This window comes from Pristiophorus japonicus, chromosome 5 (assembly GCF_044704955.1).
Source record: "Pristiophorus japonicus isolate sPriJap1 chromosome 5, sPriJap1.hap1, whole genome shotgun sequence".
NCBI lineage: Eukaryota > Metazoa > Chordata > Chondrichthyes > Pristiophoridae > Pristiophorus > Pristiophorus japonicus.
In genome coordinates, this window is record NC_091981.1 from 248,171,236 (window position 1) to 248,192,058 (window position 20,823).

The 20,823-nt window shown below is 45.5% G+C and overlaps 1 protein-coding gene across 1 annotated transcript in view; it reads right to left on the reverse strand.

Moving 5' to 3' along the window:
- The window catches only part of znf438 (zinc finger protein 438), a 345,274-nt gene extending 338,723 nt beyond the window's left edge, over positions 1-6,551 (reverse strand). The window contains exon 1 of the mRNA XM_070881522.1: positions 6,458-6,551. Within this exon, the coding sequence (XP_070737623.1) occupies positions 6,458-6,551 (94 nt within the window). The remainder of the gene's footprint in view (positions 1-6,457) is intronic.
- Positions 6,552-20,823: the final 14,272 nt, after the last annotated feature.

Genomic DNA, 20,823 nt, shown 5'->3' on the forward strand with positions numbered 1-20,823 from the left:
GTCTTTTTCTTGTTCATTCTCTCCGAAAAGAATCACAACACAGCACTTTTATAACACAACCATCACTGAACAAACCAAGGTATGGATTTTAGCAACAAACTTAAAATATGTCTCTAATAGTAACTTATTAATGTAATGTTGATTCTCTGCATAGTAAACTGAATCATATTGACATAGACGAGTTGTGTACATCTAACAATTTCTCTTGTAGTGATTGGAAAGATTTCCCTCCCCCTCTTTGTTTATTTACAATATCTGCAATGGGTCACACAAAATATCAAGTTGCATCAATATACACAGTTTGAGTGAATTTGGTGTTACTAATTGGAAGGATGTTGGCCAGGACATTGATTGTTCTTTAAATGGAGCCATAGGATCATTAACTTCCACATGGAACCACATCAAAGGATTGCACCTCCAGCAATGCAGCACTTTGGGCGTCAGCCGAGATTGTGACCCTGGAATGGTGCTGGCCCACAACTACCTGAACCAGAGGTAAAAGTGCCACTGACTGAAGCAAGCAGATACACTTTATATGTACTTATTAATGTATCTCTAGACAAGTTATATTCATACTGAACATAACACCGCCTCACTGATTTAAATACTAGCGTTCTTGTTTTCAACAGCACCCACCATCCACTATTCTGACTTTACTAAATTCCTAGAACTTAGTCAACATTTTCATGACTCAAGAAGCCCACATCTTGAGCAGAAAAACTGCAGATTTTCAATTTTGTGGACAACTTAATTTTCCTTTCCCAGGGCATTTTGCTCATCTTTTAGATTATTAAAACAATTGCCTCAAAGAACATTGATTTTTTTTTTTAATCATCTTATTTTAAGTTTAAAATGGAAATTAGAAACTAGATAATATTCTACGTATTTCTTCTCTTCCCCCATTCAATCTACACCAATGCAAATTTCACTCCATTTCAAGTAATGTTTTCTGCAGCTGTGGTTTCAGATTATATTCACTTTCAAGAAAAGAGACTGTTTATTTCACTGAACAGGCTATGGTATTTTACCTGTACCTGGTTTAAGTGCACATGTTTCGTAGCTCGAAAATAGAGGTTTCAAAATAGCTGTTCTCTAGGATGGGAAACTGAAACTAGCATACATTCCTTGCAATGTCTGCCTCAGTTCCAATTTCGACATGACATAATACAGCAGAGCGGAGTTTACTGTAATACCAGTAATCTTATACACACGCACACAAACAAGTCTGAATGTCTCACCTGTCAAAGAACTGCAATCAGATGATATTTTTCAACCACACAGGCCTTTCCAAACAGACAGATGTGCTGATGGTTAGGGCTATTTTCTCACACTGTGTTTATCACTAATCAATCTAACAGACGTTTCATAGAATAGAAGAAAACCAACTGCACTTATAAAGGAGTACAGCAAATGAACTGTACCTTGCCACAGGTAGAACTCACATGTTTTGAACGGGCTCCATTTATATGGATATCCCAAATGCCTCCAGCATTTCACACATTAAATGTGTGCAAAAGGTCTGCAGAACCACAGACTCCCATCAACAATCTGACCAGATAATCATCTCTTACTGTGAAACCCTATTCCAATGAATGAAATTCAATCTTACATACAATACTACTTGACATTTCGTAGCTCCTTTTAAAGCTACAAAGCCCTGGAGCTTCCTCAGTGACTATCGGTAAATGCATCATCTACTATAGTACCCAACGTCACAGGTCAGGAAGGTCCCAGCCTCAGTTACTGCTCCGTGTTCATTTGCCCGCGAGGTGAGAGAGTTTATCTGGCAGGGTTGCCCATTCCTCATTGTTATCCAGTGACTCCTGCTGAAAGAGTATATGTGCAAGTACTATGCAGGATAAGGTCTGGCTGTAACATTCCCATGGTGAACAGCCAACCAACAGAGAGATTAATTCTTCATCTAATCCTCCCCCCACCCCTCCTAAGATGCTTCAACAATACTAATTTGTACAACTTAGCTTACAAACCCAGTAGGTAGCGATCACAAGCATAAACCAACATCTACAACCATAGCAATACTTACCATTTTCTTTCATATCTCTCTATACAATGCATCTGCCAAAAATTAGCATAGTGCCATCCCCAATAGCAACATATCCAATGTATTTGTAATTCCCGTATTCCACCTGTGACAGGAACTGTGGCTCTCGTAATGGACCGTTCAGCCACCTAAGGACTCATTTTAAGAGAGGAAGCAAGTCTTCCTCGATTTTGAGGGTCTGCCTATGAAGATGTATTTGAAGTGTACTCACAACATGTATGTAGTCAAACGGTATTCAGTAATGGCAGGGGGTGGGGTCGCTCTCGCTTTGATTTTCTTTCCCTCCAAGCAGGAAAGCAACTGGACTTCACCCCAGAACCTCCCCACAGTACAATGGTTCACATCAGAAACTCACCACGTAAGGATCTATGGTCCTGAACTCACACTATATCACTCCAAGGTGCAGAGCATGGTGACAACTAGCCAATGCACCAGTGTCTCCCATACTTCACTTATTTTTTTAAACTGCAAAACATACAGTGCAGTTAAACATCATTTTGCTGCAGATCTTGAAAGTCACGGAGAAAAAAAAAGATTTCTATTCTCCACCTCCCTCCACATGAAGATGTTCGTGCGGTTTGAATCAGGGCACCAAAATAATCTTTGAAAAGACATGCATGTTCCCATCCAGTGCATTCCCTCACCCACGGTGCCTTTAGCTGCAAGCTCTGTTGTTTCTGTCAGTAGTGCATGGAGTATGTACATGCTACATGCAGGTCTTTTGTGGTTGTTTTTTTTAAAAACAGAAGCTACAAAGCCAACATGTAAAGGGAAGGAGCATCAGGGTGTCTACATAACAAATCATACTCATAGGACTCATCACATCCAAATATCCTCCAGGACCAGACCAACTCCTCAGGTGGATGTAGAATTCAATGTAGATGATCACACTGATAGTATGGGGTGTTTTGGAAAGAAAAACATGTCTAGATTTCAGATGAATACAGCCTCTTTCATTTACCATAAATGATCCCAAGGATATAAATTGCAGTACAACTTGTCAAAATTGATAAAATATACAGATCAGAAATATATCACATAGAGTTACACACTTAAAGGCTAGCTCTGTTGTCACTATAGTCCCCTATTAATAAGAGCAGCAGACAGAGTATTAATATTACTGTTACTCTTGTGTAAGTGGTTTACACAAATCCACTTCAGAATCTGTGGGAGTTGTATTTCATTTTATTTCCGTTAAGTACATCAACACAGTTTTTAAAAAATCTAAAATTCTACAATACACCAAATTAGGAAAACAGTTCCTGTTGTGCAGTTCAGGTCATTTATCCACATTCAAAAACAAAATTCCAACTAAACTGTTGCATCTGTGGTTTTTAATTACCTCTTAAATCAGATATTGAATTCTCCTCACTTTCAGTTCTTTTCATGATGCACGCTATTCCCCGTTAGAAGGTATGTAATAACATCCCAGGGTAACTGGCCCAGAAATTTCCCTTCCCTCCAGGGACATGTCTAGCCTCTACTCATCAATTCATTTCAATAACCTAGACGAGTTTAGGAATTTCCCTTGCGGCAAACTGCTGTACAAACACACATATGATCATTCCATTTTTTTAAAATGTATTCTCGGGATGTAGGCGTCACTGGTAAAACAAACTGTACTCCATTGGTACAGCTAATTAGCACAGCAGCACATTGTGCTAGATATTAAATTTTTTTGTTTTTAAAAACAGACTAATTTGAATTCCACAAACACTGAAAATATGTTTCTACAGTTATTGCTGAATGAGAACATAAAGGTACCAGGTGTAATATTTCAATACCATGTGATTTTAGTTGCAAAATAATTCATTTTTTTTTACATTTTAGTGCCTAACAAGGTGAATGACACAAGCACTAAGGACAGAACTTTTCTCATTTAAGCATCTAGTGTCAGCATCCAGAGGTCAGGTGTAGCACAGCAGGAAGTAGTGGAAAACTTCCTCGATTCTATGCCAACCACAGGCCTCAGCCCCTACCTCAAAAGAGCATCCCTACGGCACCAATATAACATTTTCCCCCACTTTTCACACAAGTCATCCCATGGCCTAAATTAGATTGCCAATCCAAGACAAATTAGCGACAGCTTTGTGCTATAGACCCGTGCAAATGGATAATGACAGCCCAGACACCTTTTTTCCCCAGTGCCCCCTATAAAAGGGAAGGGGACACTAAAAGCACCGGCAATTAAAACAAATTAAACTTTAAAACGTAAAATCAAATTAAAATTTGGTTGCCGGGCGTGATGATGCACTCCAGTCCCTCCGGTGCCCACCTCTCGCGGAAGGCCGCGAGCGTACGGGTGGACACCGCGTGCTCCATCTCCAAGGACACCCTGGACCAGATGGACAGCCCAGACATATTGGACCTTTAATGTCAGCTGAGAAGACTTCCATCTCATCAGTCTCGTTTGAGTTAAAATCCAAGTCACAGAGGTTTAGGCCAGCAGCCAACCCACTGCACTATCTTGTCCCCATAATTTAAGGTTGAATGAAAAAGGTTACTTATTATAGGTAATGAAAATAAGTAAATTTACCAGGAGCACAAAAGGCAGTAATCTAAGAATATAGAAAAATTCTGTGAATTTTCCTGCAGTTGGTGCACAGTTAATCTATTTTATTCCTTCTGATTCTCTGAGCTACATTGATGTACCTGACCTGCTCTGAAGCAACTGCCAGTTCCACCATGAGCTAACTTCAAGGAGGTGCATGAAAACAAGCAAGGTTGACTCGTCTTAATGTCTACTGGCATGATTCAAATTATTTATTTTTCAAACCGGTCCCAAGAAGTATCCTCTCAATATGAGCTCCATTTACACAATACATAAATCAGACATCTTTGAGAAATGTAATAGTTTTAGTCTAGTATGTCAGTAAATCAATAGCTAATGCAAACGCAAGGACTACCGAGGAGGTCAATAGAAAATAAGTAAATTTTAGTGCAATAATGATCAACTTTAAAAGGTTGCTATAATTTGACACTGGGTAAATAACTGCTGTATAAGCATAAAGTCAGGCAAAAGATGGTACTGTGAACCTAACCACACTGATATGTGATAAAATAGATTATCTTTACCTCAGATATCAACTTCAGCAAATGTTCCTCAGAATATACAAACATGAAAATGTTACTAAATTATATACTCAAGATCAAAGTGTACAGACAAATAACAGAGGAGCCTGTGTTATCTCCTTTCATACCTCAAATTCCACTGTTGTTTGTCAAATAATTTACAATATGTAATTTGAAAATTAAGGTTTGTGATAACATAAAATGGTTTTAAAATTATATGCAAAACATACTGTTGAGTTGATTTTATTATCTCGTGAAGTACAAATAGGACGTCCTGACCAGCAGTTAAAATGTAACTATCCGCACCAAAAAAGCTGACCTTATTTACATGAGAGAAGTTAAAATTTAATTGCTGGCAATGACAACCTCCATCTCTATACTGCAATTGGAAATAAGGTGATTGAAAAAACATGCTGGCAACGTTAGGAAAGATTTTAAGAGGCAAGCAATGTTTTATTGGCGCTGTACATACTCAAGGATGAGGAATCAATGTTGAAGACATTTTCAGAATGAAGTAAAAAGAGTCATAAAGGAATAGCAATCATGAAAATTGTTGACTTTTTTTTAAAAAGTCCAACGCTTGGCACACCTGCATTGGTATTCCTCGGACATTAAAGCAACCCACTCCAGCGACTTGCAGGGTCATTTACTTATCCCATCGCCATTATACTAATACGCATGTAAATCGAGGCACATTTTTTTTTTAATCAAAAGTTGGCTTGCGGAGGGTGGGAAAGAGAGAAAACAACACATGGGCTGCCTGAAGGTGCAAGCCTAGTTGTTGAGAGCTGCAGATACGGTGTGAAAGCCTAAAAAAGGACAACCTCAACAGCAGCCGAGACGCTGCAGGTGCTGTCACGTCACACGCCCACGCTGGCCCAGGAATGGAACAGAATGAAATGAAATGTTGCGAGCTGCAAGCTCCGAGCTGTGGGCCGGGCGGCAGGAAGAGAAGGCCGGGCCGGGGAAGCTGCAGCGACAGCGGCTCAGCCCCACCATCGTCAGCCCGCCCGCTCCATGGGGGCGATACCTGGGCTTGTTTTAAAATAGGTAACCGAGCCCAATCCCAACCATCAGCATTCTGCAACAAATCCCCCGCCGGGTTGACATCAAGGGCGTTTTGTTTTTTTTAACCCCAAAGAAAAAGGCTGCGAAGAGCAGACTAGGCCGGCAGGCCAGCCCTGTAAACCGCCTCTGCAGCCAGCTCGCTTCAGGCTCCGCAGTTATTTCTTTCTTTTAAAAAAAAATCCAACTCGGCCAAGCTCCACGAAGGTTTGACCCGCCCCCTCGGGGGGATGGGGGTTAAAATACAATCCGACTCACCGTGTTTTCTCCTCGGATTCGCCTGTTTTCTGTGCTTGCACCTTGAGGCATCCGCCATGATCCGCTCTACGTGGGCGCCGCCATCTTCTTTCATTTCGTCCATAAACTCCAATGGGAAAGTGAAGGGGCCGCTCCTGACCCCGCCAGCGCTCGTTGGTCTGCAGCAAAGAGCATGTTGCGACTGGGCAGCAGAGTGTGGAGCTGGACCTTGTAACAGAATACTTAGACTGAGAGGAATTAAATCAAGGCTGCCAAGTGTAGTCATTAGGGTTTAAAATGTAACCTCTTTTTTTTAATGAAAGTTTAAAAATAAACATAGCTCCATAAGTTTAAATGGGTTTTCAATTCTGCACAGCTCTTGCCAACCACAATATCTCTCATATTGACTGCCCTAGGCTTTACAACACTTCAGGATTCTCCTGGACTCTCCAGAACAGAAGATCTTAATCTCCTGGATACTGGTGTGAACAACTCAGAATAAAAATCACAGGGGCATTTAAAAAATGTGGGGGGTTTTTTCTTCAATGAATACTTATTTATTAGTTTAAAAAAATATTGGAGATGAGGAAGGTAGGATGGTTGAAGGTGGGAGGTCATGTGATGAAACTTCCAAGAATACGTCCAAAGCGATTGGTAACTCCAGACAGTCCTGAGGAACATATGGCAAGAAAAATCAGGATACATTTCACACCAATAGAATTTTTTGTTTTCGTTACATAAAATTAAAATCTAAAATGAGATTATGCATAAATCCTTTTGTTAAACAAATGGATTGGTTTAGCAAAATGGCCACCCCCCCCCCGACCCACATTCACTTCCTCCCCCACTCCCACATAGTCAAATCGAAATGGAAAACTGAGAAAATGTCATCTGAGTGTCATAACATTAGTACCAATGTCATAGGGAAAGTTACCACCTTACTCGGTAGGTAATGTGCAAGTTTCTAAGTGACCTCAATGACACAACCCAAAAAATTAGCATCTCCTATGATGACATTAAGAAAATTAAAGGTAATTGCAAAAACGTTACTCTGCTTTCCTAAAGAATGTATTTCATGAAGGTCCAATCCAGAACATGTTATGGTCAGGTTCAGTAGGTCCAGTGCATATGCCATATCTGATAATGCTATATTAAAAACAGAAATACAGGTCAGGCAGCATCTGTGGAGAGAGAAACAACAAGAAAACATGTATTTATATAAGTAAAACGTCCCAAGGCACTTCACAGGAGTGTTTTAAGACAAAACAAATAAATTTGACACCGAGCCACATAAGAAGAAATTACGGCAGATAACCAAAAGCTTGATCAACGAGATAGATTTTATAATAGAATCATAGAAGTTTACAGCATGGAAGGAGGCCATTTCGGTCCATCGTGTCCGTGCCGGCCAACGATACAGTCGAATTCCACTTTCCAGCTCGAGGTACTTCAAGTGCACACCCAAGTACTTTTTAAATGTGGTGAGGGTTTCTGCCTCTACCACCCTTTCAGGCAGTGCGTTCCAGACCCCCACAAACCTCTGCATGAAGACATTTCCCCTCAAATCCCCTCTAAACCTTCTTCCAATTATTTTAAATTTATGCCCCCTGGTTGTTGACCCTTCTGCTAAGGGAAACAGGCCCTTTCTATCCACTATATCTAAGCCCCTCATAATTTTATACACCTCAATGAGGTCTCCCCTCAGCCTCCTCTGTTCCAAAGAAAACAAACCCAGCCTATCCAATCTGTCCTCATAGCTAAGATTCTCCACTCCCGGCAACATCCTTGTAAATCTCCTCTGTACCCTCTCCAGTGCAAGCACGTCCTTCCTGTAATGCGGTGACCAGAATTGCACGCAGTACTCCAGCTGTGGCCTAACCAGCGTTTTATACAGTTCAAGCATAACCCCCCTGTTCTTATATTCTATGCCTCATCTAACAAAGGCAAACATTCCGTATGCCTTCTTAACCACCTTATCCACCTGGCCTACTACCTTCAGCGATCTGTAGACATGCACTCCCAGGTCCCTTTGTTCCTCTACACTTCTCAATGTCCTACCATTTAATGTGTATTCTCTTCCTTTGTTAGCCCTCCCCAAATACATTACCTCACACTTCTCTGGATTAAATTCTATTTGCCACTGCTCTGCCCACCTGACCAGTTGATTGATAACTTCCTGCAGTCCACAGCTTTCTTCTTCATTATCAACCACACAGCCTATTTTTGTATCATATGCAAACTTCTTAATCATACCTCCTATATTCAAGTCTAGATCATTGATGTATACCACAAAAAACAAGGGACCTAGCACTGAGCCCTGCGGAACCCCACTGGAAACATCTTTCCAGTCACAAAAACACCTATCAACCATTACCTTTTGCTTCCTGCCTCTGAGCCAATTTTGGATCCAACTTACCATTTTGCCCTGGATCCCATGGGCTTTTACTTTCGTGACCAGTCTGCCATGTGGGACCTTATCGAAAGCTTTGCTAAAATCCATATACACTATATCATACGCACTGCCCTCATCGACCCTCCTGGTTACCTTCTCGAAAAAGTCAATCAAGTTAGTCAGAAATGACCTTCCCTTAACAAATCCGTGCTGACTATCCCTGATTAACCCATGTCTTTCTAAATGTAGATTTATCCTGTCCTTCAGAATTTTTTCCAATAATTTTCCCACAACTGAGCTTAGGCTGACTGGCTTGTAATTACTCGGTCTATCCCTTTTTCCCTTCTTAAACAAAGGTACCACATTAGCAGTCCTCTAGTCCTCTGGCATCACACTTGAAGCCAGAGAGGATTGGAAAATGATGGTCAAAGCCTCTGCTATTTCCTCTTTTGCTTCACTTAACAGCCTGGGATACATTTCATCCGGGCCTAGGGACTTATCCACTTTCAAAGCTGCTAAGCCCCTTAATACCTCCTCACTCAGTATGTTTATGTCATCTAATATTTCACATTCCTCCTCCTCGATAGCAGTGTCTGCATTGCCCCTCTCTTTGGTGAAAACAGACGCAAAGTGTTCATTAAGAACCATACCCACATCTTCCGCCTCCACACACAGATTACCCTCACGGTCTCTAATAGGCCCTACCCTTTCTTTAGTAATCCTCTTGCTAGTAATATATTTATAAAACATCTTTGGGTTTTCCTTGATTTTACTTGCCAAGAATTTTTCATGCTCTCTCCTTGCTTTCCTAATATCCTTTTTGATCTCACCCCTGGACTTTGTGTACTCCTCGAGAGATTCTGCAGCATTTAGCCCTCGATATCTGTCATAAGCTTCCCTTTTTTTCTTTATCCTACCCTGTTTGTCCCTAGACATCCAGGGGGCTCTAGATTTGTTAGTCCCACCCTTTTTCTTTAAGGGTACATATTTTAATGGAGGAAAGAGAAGTAGAGAGGTGGGAAGGTTTAGGGATGGAGTTCCAGAGCTTAGGGCCTCGGCAGCTGAAGGCATGGCCACCAATGGTTAAGCAGTTATAACCAGGGATGCTCAAGAGGTCAGAATTTGAGAAACGCAGACATCTCGGGGGGTTGTGAGGCTGAAGGAGATTACAGAGATAGAGAGGGGCAAGGCCATGGAGGGATTTGTAAACAAGGATGAGAATTTTAAAATTGAGACGTTGCTTAACCGGGCGCCACTGTAGGTCGGCGAGCACAAGGGTGATGGGTGAGCGGGACTTGGTGCGAGTTAGGACACGGGCTGTCTAGTTTTGGATGACCTCAAGTTTACGTAGGGTAGAATGTGGGAGGCCAGCCAGGAGTTTGTTGAAATAGTCAAGTCTAGAGGTAACAAAGACATGGATGAGGGTTTCAGCAGCAGATGAGCTGAGGCAGGGGTGGAGACGGGCAATGTTACGGAGGTGGAAATAGGTGGTTTTAGTTATGCCGCGGATATATGGCTGGAAACTCATTTCAGGGTCAAATATGACACCTAGGTTGCGAACAGTCTGGTTCAGCCTCAGACAGATGCTATGGAGAGGGTGGCTAGAGAACGCAGTTTGTGGTGGGTCACCAAAGACAATGGCTTCAATCTTCCCAATATTTAATTGGAGATATTTTCTGCTCATCCAGTACTGGATGTCAGACAAGCAGTCTGACAATTTAGAGACCATGGAAAGGTCGAGAGAAGTGAGGTAGAGCTGGGTGTTGTCAGCGCCTGTTTTCGGATGTTAATGTTTCAAGTTGATGACCTTTCAGCAGAGCTGGAAAATGTTAGAGAAGTAATAGGTTTTAAGCAAGTACAGAAGCAAGGAAAGGGCAGGGCTGGGGAGGAAAGAAGAAAAGGGAAGGCCTGTGATAGGGTGGAAAGCAGGAGGATTAATTGTCAAAAGGGATGGTGCAAGGCAAAAGGAGCTAGTAATGGGACAATTAAATCATCAAATAATGGGTCAAGAGGAGCTAAAAATGCAAAATCAGAATCATTACCAGTAACCGCTGTCTGAAAAAATGGGGGCAGAGGTTATGATCTGAAATTGTTCAACTCAATGTTGAGTCTGGAAGGCTGTAGCGTGCCTGTTCTTCGAGCTTCCGTTGAACGTCATTAGAATAGTGTAGGAGGCTAAGGTCAGATTGGGAGTGAGGAAACGATGGCTTGATGTTCGGCGGTGTGGTCATGGTCTGGGGGAGGTAATCAGGAGTGGATCCGAAACATGGAGGGTGGAATTTCAGTTGGAATCTACGTGGAATAGAATCATAGAAAAATTATGACACAGAAGGAGGTAATTCGGCCTATCATGTCCATGACGGGTGGAGTTGCTGAGGAAATAGATGAGGCTGTGCAAGCCAATTTTGGTCGATACCTGATCAAACACGAGAAGGGAAACAGAAAGCAATGAAGGTGAACAAGGTAAAAGCAACAAACGGAAATCCCTTCAGAGAGAGCACAACTTCTTCAAGGTGAGTATTCCTGGAACAGAGGTGGCGGTGAATTAAATGTGGCACTAATACAAAAGCAAAATACCATGAATGCTGGAAATCTAAAATAAAAACAGAAAATGTTGGAAATACACAGCAGATCAGGCAGTAAACCTGTTACATCTCTAACTTGTTCCAATTCTGATGAAAGGTCATTGACGTGAAATGTTAAGTCTGTTTCTCTCTCCACAGATGCTGCCTGAGCTGCTGACTATTTCCAGCATTTTTTGTTTTTATTTCAGATTTCCTGCATCTCCATTATTTTGCTTCTGATAATGCTATAAGTTGGCTGTTCTGTTATTAGCTCAAAAGGGAGTTTTGTAATGCGTGCTTTGCTGGCACGGCTGGCATTTATTGCCCATCTTTTGTCCATTGTTGCTGTAGCCAAGACATTCCTGGATATTGCAGTTTTAAAGCTTTATTTATATAATTTGTCATGTATCCTACATGGCTACTGTTGGCACTATCACAAGGTGTGCCAGCAGAGGGCACAGCAGTGGGAGACTTGGAGGTTACCTGTAAGGTGTGCCTGGCCGAGTATAAAAGGCAGGCCACCAGGTGTGATCCTCACTGGAGTGAACAAATAAAGGACTAAGGTCACTATTGTTCAAACACAACACATTGCCTCATGGAGTCATTACTAGAGCATCTAAGGACACAACAATTGGCGACAAGATTACGAACTTTCACGCGAAAATGGCTACCCTTGGTACATTGCAGCAGTTCGCCGATGGTGATGATTGGGACGCCTTTGTGGAGAGGCTCGAACATTTCTTCACAGCAAACAATCTGGCAGGAGACCACCCAGCCACACTGGCTGATAAGCGCAAAGCTATCCTGCTAACCAGTTATGGGCCCACCGTCTATGGCCTCCTCAGGGACTTGCTGGCACCAGCAAAGACAACGACCAAGACGTACAAGGAGCTCATAACCCTGATCCATGAATAACTCAAACACAAGGAGAGCATCCTCACAGCCAGACACCGGTTCTACACCCACCGACGACCCGAAGGCCAGGAAATCACAAAGTACGCCGCAGACCTCAGGAGGCTGGCGGCACCGTGCGAGTTTGGCACCCACCTCAACGAAGCGCTGCGGGACATTTTTGTTATTGGAATTGGCCATGAGGGCCTTCTTCATAAGCTACTGTCGGTGGATACCACAGTCACACTGCAGAAGGCCACCTCTGTGAGCCAGTCATTCATGACCTCGACCTGCGGCTCTAGGCAGATGGCTCACCCTCAGGACTCAAACCCGGCAGGTACTGTGCACAGAGTGACGGCGTTTAGAGGCTGGACTGTAGAGTGTGAATCCTCTCAGGGAAGAGAGAACAGGTCCACGAGTCCCTTAACTCCGCCGAGGAGGGCTAATCGAGTAGCACCATGCTGGCGTTCCGGAGGGAATTCCAGGGCTCATCAGTGCCGCTTTAAAGACTATGTATGCAAAGGCTGCAGCACAAAGGGCCACCTCCAGCGAATGTGTAAGAGAAATATGACTCACTGTGTCGATGAAGAGTCTGCAGATGGCCATGAATCCAGCGTGGATTATGAATCGATAGGCAGAGAGGCAGCCCAACCCCATCGGGAGATATATAGCATGTTCACCTGCACCACTGAGTGTTCCCCGTTGAAGATGGAAGTCGAAATAGATGGTGTTCCAGTCTTCATGGAAGTTGACACGGGGGCGAGCCAGTCAGTGATGAATCAAGAAGCCTTTAAGAGGCTATGGGACAATCCGGCTGAATGACCCAAGTTGGTCCCGGTTCAGGCAAAGCTGCGCACCTACACCGATGAAATCATCCCAGTCGTTGGTAGTGCGAATGTAAAGGCACTCCATGATGGCGCTGTGCACAAGTTACCTCTGTGGATTGTTGCAGGAGATGGACCAACGCTGCTCGGCAGAAGGTGGATGGAGAAGATCCAGTGGAAGTGGAAAGATTGCACTCCTCCAGCAATCGAAGCCCTCTGCGCTCAGAGGCAAAACAAGCCTTCTCCTGAGGGTGGACCCAGCACCAGAGAGCAGACCAGCACGGCACCCGAGACACAGACCGCCCAGCACGACTGCGTGGAGATGATCCAGCTGAGATGGACGCACCTTCCAGGCTCCAGTGGCAGGACTCCGGAGGAAGAAAATCGGATCCAGAGGCGACTTCCCAGATTCGGAGGCAGAACCCAGGGAGAAGAGGATCACCGCAGTCGACATCATGGATGGAGGAAAGATGGCGCCCGAACCATGAGGTGAGGCGCTGAAGAAAAAGATGGCCGCGGCCAGACCACGAGGTGCAGCACCGATGGAGCAACACGTGGCACCAAACAGAGAAGCGGATTGGGGTAAGGATAGCAAGGCTCTCTTAATGGAGGCCTGCAACCCACTACACTTAAAGGGACAGTTCCACACACTTAAGCAATGTAATAGTAATTGTAAGTCAGAGACAAAATGTGTAATTGATCATGTAAAATGTGTAACTGATAATCTGAATTGTGTACATGCAACCAGCGAGGAAAAGTCGCGCAGTCGCGATCGGACCCACAGAGTGTCCATCATAAGTAATGAAAAGTTGTGCAATGCAAGATTTCAACTGCACGCAGCCAATGCAGCGGGCAGACACCCTTCGGGAGCACACAGGTCCAGCAAGCTATCCAATGCTGTAGCCTGCATCCTGGGGACCAGAGTCATGCACCATGGAGTGTGGCCACAAGCAGCCAACACACACGAGCTGCAGAGCAAGCGACCGCAGCAGGGCAATGGCACCGGTATCGATACCGTGCCCCTGATCGGCTCCATCTCTCAGGCATCCGATGGCACCAACTGCCACAAGCCTAAAGAAGCAGACTGTGCTAAGGCGCAGTCCCCAGACCCCATCGCCATCAAGGCCATACTCGTAAATGAAGGGTCACCTGCCACAGTTCTCCCAAAGGGGACTTGGACCAGCCAGAATCCCAAACCAAACAACGCCCAGGCCAGCGAGTCAGCAGCTACCTGTGCACTGCTAGGCGACAGCTCCTCAGGAAGCAGCAGCAACCCAGGGCGCAAAGAAAGGACAAGGAGGTCACAGGCATCTGTGAACCGGCCCGACGCTAGGGACCACGGCAACAGCCCCAACAGCAGGCAGCTCGAGCCAACCGGGTTTCCACTGCCAGCACTGGAGCCACCATCAGACTGCAGGGACTCAATCCAGCAGCCCTGGAACTAGTTTGTCCTCAAGCACCGATTACTGCATTGATAAGGCATCTCACCAGTCTAACCTACTTGTCTCACAACAGAACCACAAATGTAATGTTTTCCTGAATTTGAGTGTATATGAATGCTATGAGCCTCCAGCATAATCTACATGTGGGGGGGGTGGGGGGGGGGGCGGGGGGGTAGAATGGAGTGGTCAGGGACACACACAAACAGCAACCATCAGCACTCTACTGCACCAACCATTCACCCAAGATTGAAACGACCTGCCAAGGGTCAACCAGATAGAGCCCAGATAGAGCTAAGCCTAAAGCACATTCAATGCAGGGGCGATTTGCACTAAAGGCTCAGGGGAGAGTGATGTCATGTATCCTACATAGCTACTGTTGGTACTATCACAAGGTGTGCCACCAGAGGGCACAGCAGTGGGAGACTAGACTTATAGTTTACCTGTACAGGTGTGCCTGGCCTAGTATAAAAGGCAGGCCACCAGGTGTGATCCTCACTCTGGAGTTAACAAATAAAGGACTAAGGTCAATATAGTTCCAAGTACAACACATTGCCTCGTGGAGTCATTACTAGAGCATCTAAGGACACAACATAAATGATGCATGTAGCTTGTCTATCTTATTTTTGAATGGATGTGGCTCAGATTTGTTTTATTATTTTAACATAGTACATTATTCTCAAGCCTGAATGGGTGTGGCTGCAATAATACTCAAGAAGCTCAACACCGTCCAGGACGAAACGATCTGCATAATTGTGTCTCTAACAGTGGACTTGACATCACCGGTGCACCATGGCTTCAGTATGTATAATTTACAGGATGCACTGCAGCAACTCTCAAAACGTACTTCAACAGCATCTCATAGGAAGCTAGGAATATAGGAACAGCAGTTGGCCATTCAGCCCCTCGAACCTGTTCTGCCATTAAATGAGATTAAGGCTAATCTGTACCTTAATTCCATTCACCTGCCTTTGTTCATCTACCAGCCCCTCAACCTCTACCAACAAGAGGAACCAGATCATGAGGACACAATCACCTCCAGGTTCCCCACTGGTTACACACCATCTTAACCTGGACCTTTATTGCCTTTCCATCATCATTACTCAAGTCAAAATCCTGGAATTCATGGCCAAACCATTGTGGGAGCACCATCAGCACAAAGACTACAGTGGTTCAAGGAGAACATCTGCCACTATCTCCTTAGAGCAACTGGGGATGGGCAATCAATGTGGCTTTGTCACCCTTGGCCAAATAAGAACATAAGAATTAGGAGCAGGAGTAGGCCATTTGGCCTCTCGAGCCTGCTCCGCCATTCAATAAGATCATGGCTTGGTCTGCCCTCCAGGTCTCCATAACTAGTACCTGCGAAAAGACACTTGGTCACTCAACCAGAAAACACCAGGACTGATTTGATGAGAATGATCAGGAGATCCAAGAACTAATAGATCGCAAGCGCAGAGCATTTCTGAGCATCAAGAACAACCCAACTCGGGAGCAGCTAAGCAACATTACAGACGGCTCAAGGCTGAGGTCCAACAAAAAACCCGGGACCTAAAGAACAGGTGGTGGATGGAGAAAGCACAGGAGATACAACAACTGGCCGACAGCCATGATGTGAGAGGATTCTTCATCACAGTCAAGGCCACCTACAGTCCAAACTTCCAAGGCTCACCCCACTCCTGGCCAAGATCAGGGAAACACTCATCAAGGATACCAAGGCTGTCCGGGCCCGCTGGAAGGAGCACTTCGAAAATATCCTCAATCGAGACTCTGCCTTTGACTCGAGTGTTCTCGACTCCATCCCGCACCATGCGACCCGCCACCACCTCAGTGAAACCCCAACTTTGCACGAGCTAGGAAAAGCCATAAGACAGCTCAAGAACGAAAAGGCTACGAGAGCGGATGGAATCCCTGCTGAGGTGTTAAAGTATGGCGGAGAGGCGCTGTTGGTGCGGATACATGACCTCATCTGGAGGGAGGAGAGCATGCCGGGAGATCTCAGAGATGCAGTGATCGTGACCATCTTTAAAAAAGGGGACTGCGGTAATTACAGGGGAATCTCCCTGCTATCAGCCACTGGGAAAGCTGTCGCTAGAGTCTTCAACCGTCTTTTCCCTGTGGCCGAGGAGCTCCTCCCAGAGTCACAGTGTGGATTTCGGCCCCTATGGGGCACAACGGACATGATCTTTGCAGCGCGACAGCTGCAGGAAAAATGCAGGGAGCAGCGCCAGCCCTTATACATGGCCTTTTTCGACCTTACAAAGGCTTTTGACACTGTCAACCACGAGGGTCTATGGAGCGTCCTCCTCTGTTTCGGATGCTCCCAAAAGTTTATCAACATCCTTCGCCTGCTCCACAACGACATGCAGGCCATGATCCTTACCAACGGATCCATTACAGACCCAATCCACATCCGGACCGGGATCAAACAGGGCTGCGTCATCGCTCCAACCCTCTTCTCAATCTTCCTCGCTGCCATGCTCCACCTCAAAGTCAACAAGCTGCCCGCTGGAGTGGAACTAAACTACAGAACCAGTGGGAAGCTGTATAACCTTCGCCGCATCTAGACAAGGTCCAAGATCACCCCAACCTCTGTCGTTGAGCTACAGTACGCGGATGATGTCTGCGCACGTTCTGAGGCTGAACTCCAGGATACAGTCGACGTATTTACTGAGGCATCCGAAAGCATAGGCCTTACGCTAAACATCCGGAAGACAAAGGTCCTCCACCAGCCTGTCCTCGCCGCACGGCACTGCCCCCCAGTCACCACGATCCATGGCGCGGCCGTCGACAATGTGGACCATTTCCCATACTTCGGGAGCCTCTTATCAACAAAAGCAGACATTGATGCGGAGATTTAACATTGCCTCCAGTGTGCCAGTGCAGCCTTCAACTGCCTGAGGAAAAGAGTGTTCGAAGACCAGGCCCTCAAATCTACCACCAAGCTCATGGTCTACGGGGCTGTAGTAATACCTGCTCTTCTGTATGGCTCAGAGACATGGACCATGTACAGTAGACACCTCAAGTCGCTGGAGATATATCACCAATGCAAGATCCCACAAAGCCCTTGGGAGGACAGGCGCACCAACATCAACGTCCCCGTCCAGGCTAACATCCCCAGCATTGAAGCACTGACCACACTCAATCAGCTTCGCTGGGCAGGACACATAGTTCACATGCCAGACACGAGACTCCCAAAGCAAGTGCTCTATGCGGAGCTCCTTCACGGCAAACGAGCCAAAGGTAGGCAGTGGAAACATTATAAGGACACCCTCAAAGCCTCCATGATAAACTGCGACATCCCCACTGACACCTTGGAGTCCCTGGCCAAAGACCGCCCGAGGTAGAGAAAGTGCATCTGGGAGGGCGTTGACCACTTCTAGTCTCATCGCCGAGAGCATGTAGAAATCAAGCGCAGGCAGCGGAAAGAGCGTGCGGCAAACCAGTCCCACCCACCCTTTCCCTCAATGACTATCTGTCCCACCTGTGACAGAGTCTGTGGCTCTCGTATTGGACTGTTCAGCCACCAAAGAACTCACTTCAGGAGTGGAAGCAAATCTTCCTTGATTCCGAGGGACTGCCTATGATGATGATGATGGCTGATCTGATCATGGACTCAGCTCCACTTCCCTGCCCGCTCCCCATAACCCTGTACTCCCTTATCACTAAAAATCTGTCTATCACCGCCTTAAATATATTCAATGACCCAGCCTCCACAGGTCTCTGGGGCAGAGAATTCCATAGATTTACAACCCTCTGAGAGAAAAAATTTCTTCTCATCTCAGTTTTAAATGGACGGTCCCTTATTCTAAGACTATAGGGTAGAACCTCCACTTTTTCTGCCGGCTTAACGGCCATTTAACGCTCATTTAATCGCTGAAATGACATATAATGTCCAGATTTCGTCCATTTTAGCACAAAATGGAAACTGACAGACTTTTTTAGGAGACTTATCGCCGAGTGTTATTTTCCCCATGTGTTTAATGGCAAGAAAAAATATTACCACCCGCCCACTTTTTTTGGGTGGAATCAGCAGAATGTGCGATTTCAACGCCCATATTATCGGCCATCGTTACTTTCCTCACAGACTGAACGCCGAGATTCAATAATAACGCCTGCCGACTGTTTTTGGTCGTAAAGAGCATTTTTACCCAAAACTGCGGCCATGGAGATCGCCCACCGTCAATTTCACAACCTCGCACACATATCGGCCAGAATATCGCCCTCTCAAAAAACAGCCCACAAAAAGTGGAACTAACCGGGACGGCGCCAGCGGTGTGGCTGGCATTTGTTAAGTCCCACTCTTGCATGAGGAGCTGATATCAGAAAGATTTGCCTGAAAGAGCGCTGATGTGAGTGACCACGCTGACACACCGCTGTGTGTGTGCAGCTCAGACATCAATGGTGCCCATCACCTTGGTGCCAATTAAAGTTTACATTGATTGATGTTAAGTTGTATTTAACCCTTTCACGGTAAGGAATCACGAGTGTGTAACGGTCCAGCTATCTGAGACAATGCGCAACAAGGTTATGTTCAATAACAAAAGTTTAATACCAACATTGGACTGAAATTGTAAGTAACACAGCCAATAACACCCAACCCCAGCCCGTATCTCACTTTTTCCACCATTGACATAAATCACATGGTCAACATGTCCAGCAACACAGAATACAAAGCAAAGCAGGAGCGTGGTCCCCAGCCCCCATACATTGCAACAAATTGCATACACTCAGATGGAGATATAACATAGCCATCACCTGAGCACATGCAGCTCACTTTCCTTCCCCCCTCTCTTTTGTCTCCCTACCTCTATCCCTTCCCCTCCTCGCTCCACGGTGCCTGGCCAAGGAGTTCTTCAGGCGGTGCCTCATTGGGAGGATGAAGGCAGATGCATTGGTGGACGGGTACGGGAGCGGGGGATGCCGAGGGGGCAACATTCTCTGATGCAGAAGCAGGATCTTGGTCCTTGCTCGCATCTGTTGTTCGCAGTGGTGGTGCGGAACCTAGGGGTGGAGTGCAGCGCTCTGGGACCACTGGGAGAGCTGTGGCAGCAGTGTTCCTGGCTATCTCATCCAGGGACTCCGCCATGCATGGAATGTACTCGGACATGGAGGCCAGATGTTGGGATCTGCCCCCCAATGCTTCGATGAGCTGGTCACCAATGTCTACAGTCCTCTTAGACAACTGTACCATCCCTCCGCTGTCATGTTGTGCTCGTGGAACAGACCTGCCGCATCCACGAGGTCTCCGTGGGGTCGGCGCCGTCCTGGGGACAAATGGGGTGCCCTGTGGAGAGGTGCTTGGGGAGTGGAGGCGGGAATGACTGGAGGACCAATAGATGGCCTTGGGGTGGAATGGGTTCTGGAGCAGGTTCTTCAAAGTCCGCACTCTCATCCATCAAAAACAGACCCAGTGGTTTGATGGGCGACAATCGGAGCTCCTCAGCACCAGATGTAGGATTGTCCGCCGACTCCAGCCCCGCGCCCCCACCTTCTGGCCTCTGTGGCCTTGCCTGGGGCTGTGCTGCTGCCTGAGCTGCAAGACACAAATGAGGTTGTTAAAGGAGAAGGGAGTGCTAGGGTGACAAGGTGAGTCCAGCGCTATGCACAGCATATGCACAACAAAAGCACCACCGCTCTCAAAATCATAGCAGGCATCACATTTCATGACCATCAACACATTGTGGATTGCAATGATTTTCATTAGGCCAGAATTATTTCTATGACACTTTTAGAAATCATCTATCATATATGATTGGTCGGATATAATTTGGTGTGGCATCTATTGACTTTACATCACGCAATGGTATCAGCTTTACTCACATGGCGTCACTTCAGGATCTGCAGATGCGTCCGTGGCTGTCCGGGGATGATCCCCCATGAGTGCTAGCACTCGCTCCTCCATGTCAGTGATGTCACTGGGGACTGGTGGCCCCCCACACCCGTTCGCCTCTGCATAACCTCATTGTCGATAGCTTCTTCTGTAAAAGGTGACAGGAAGACATGGCATGAGATCATTGCGTGATATCATTCCTAGGTTCTGTCACAGACACTGATACAATACATAACTGACAGATGTAATCATGATTATTATGATTATTATCATTCTTTACCTAAAGACGTACACCGTGACCACAGGCTTTGAGTGAAACATTCCCGGTAAAAGTGGAAGACCTCACAACTGCTGATAGTCACTCATGACTGTTACAAATCAAATTATATAAATACATAAGTACATGTAAATCAATGTAATACTTTTGCGGATCCCACAAGGTCG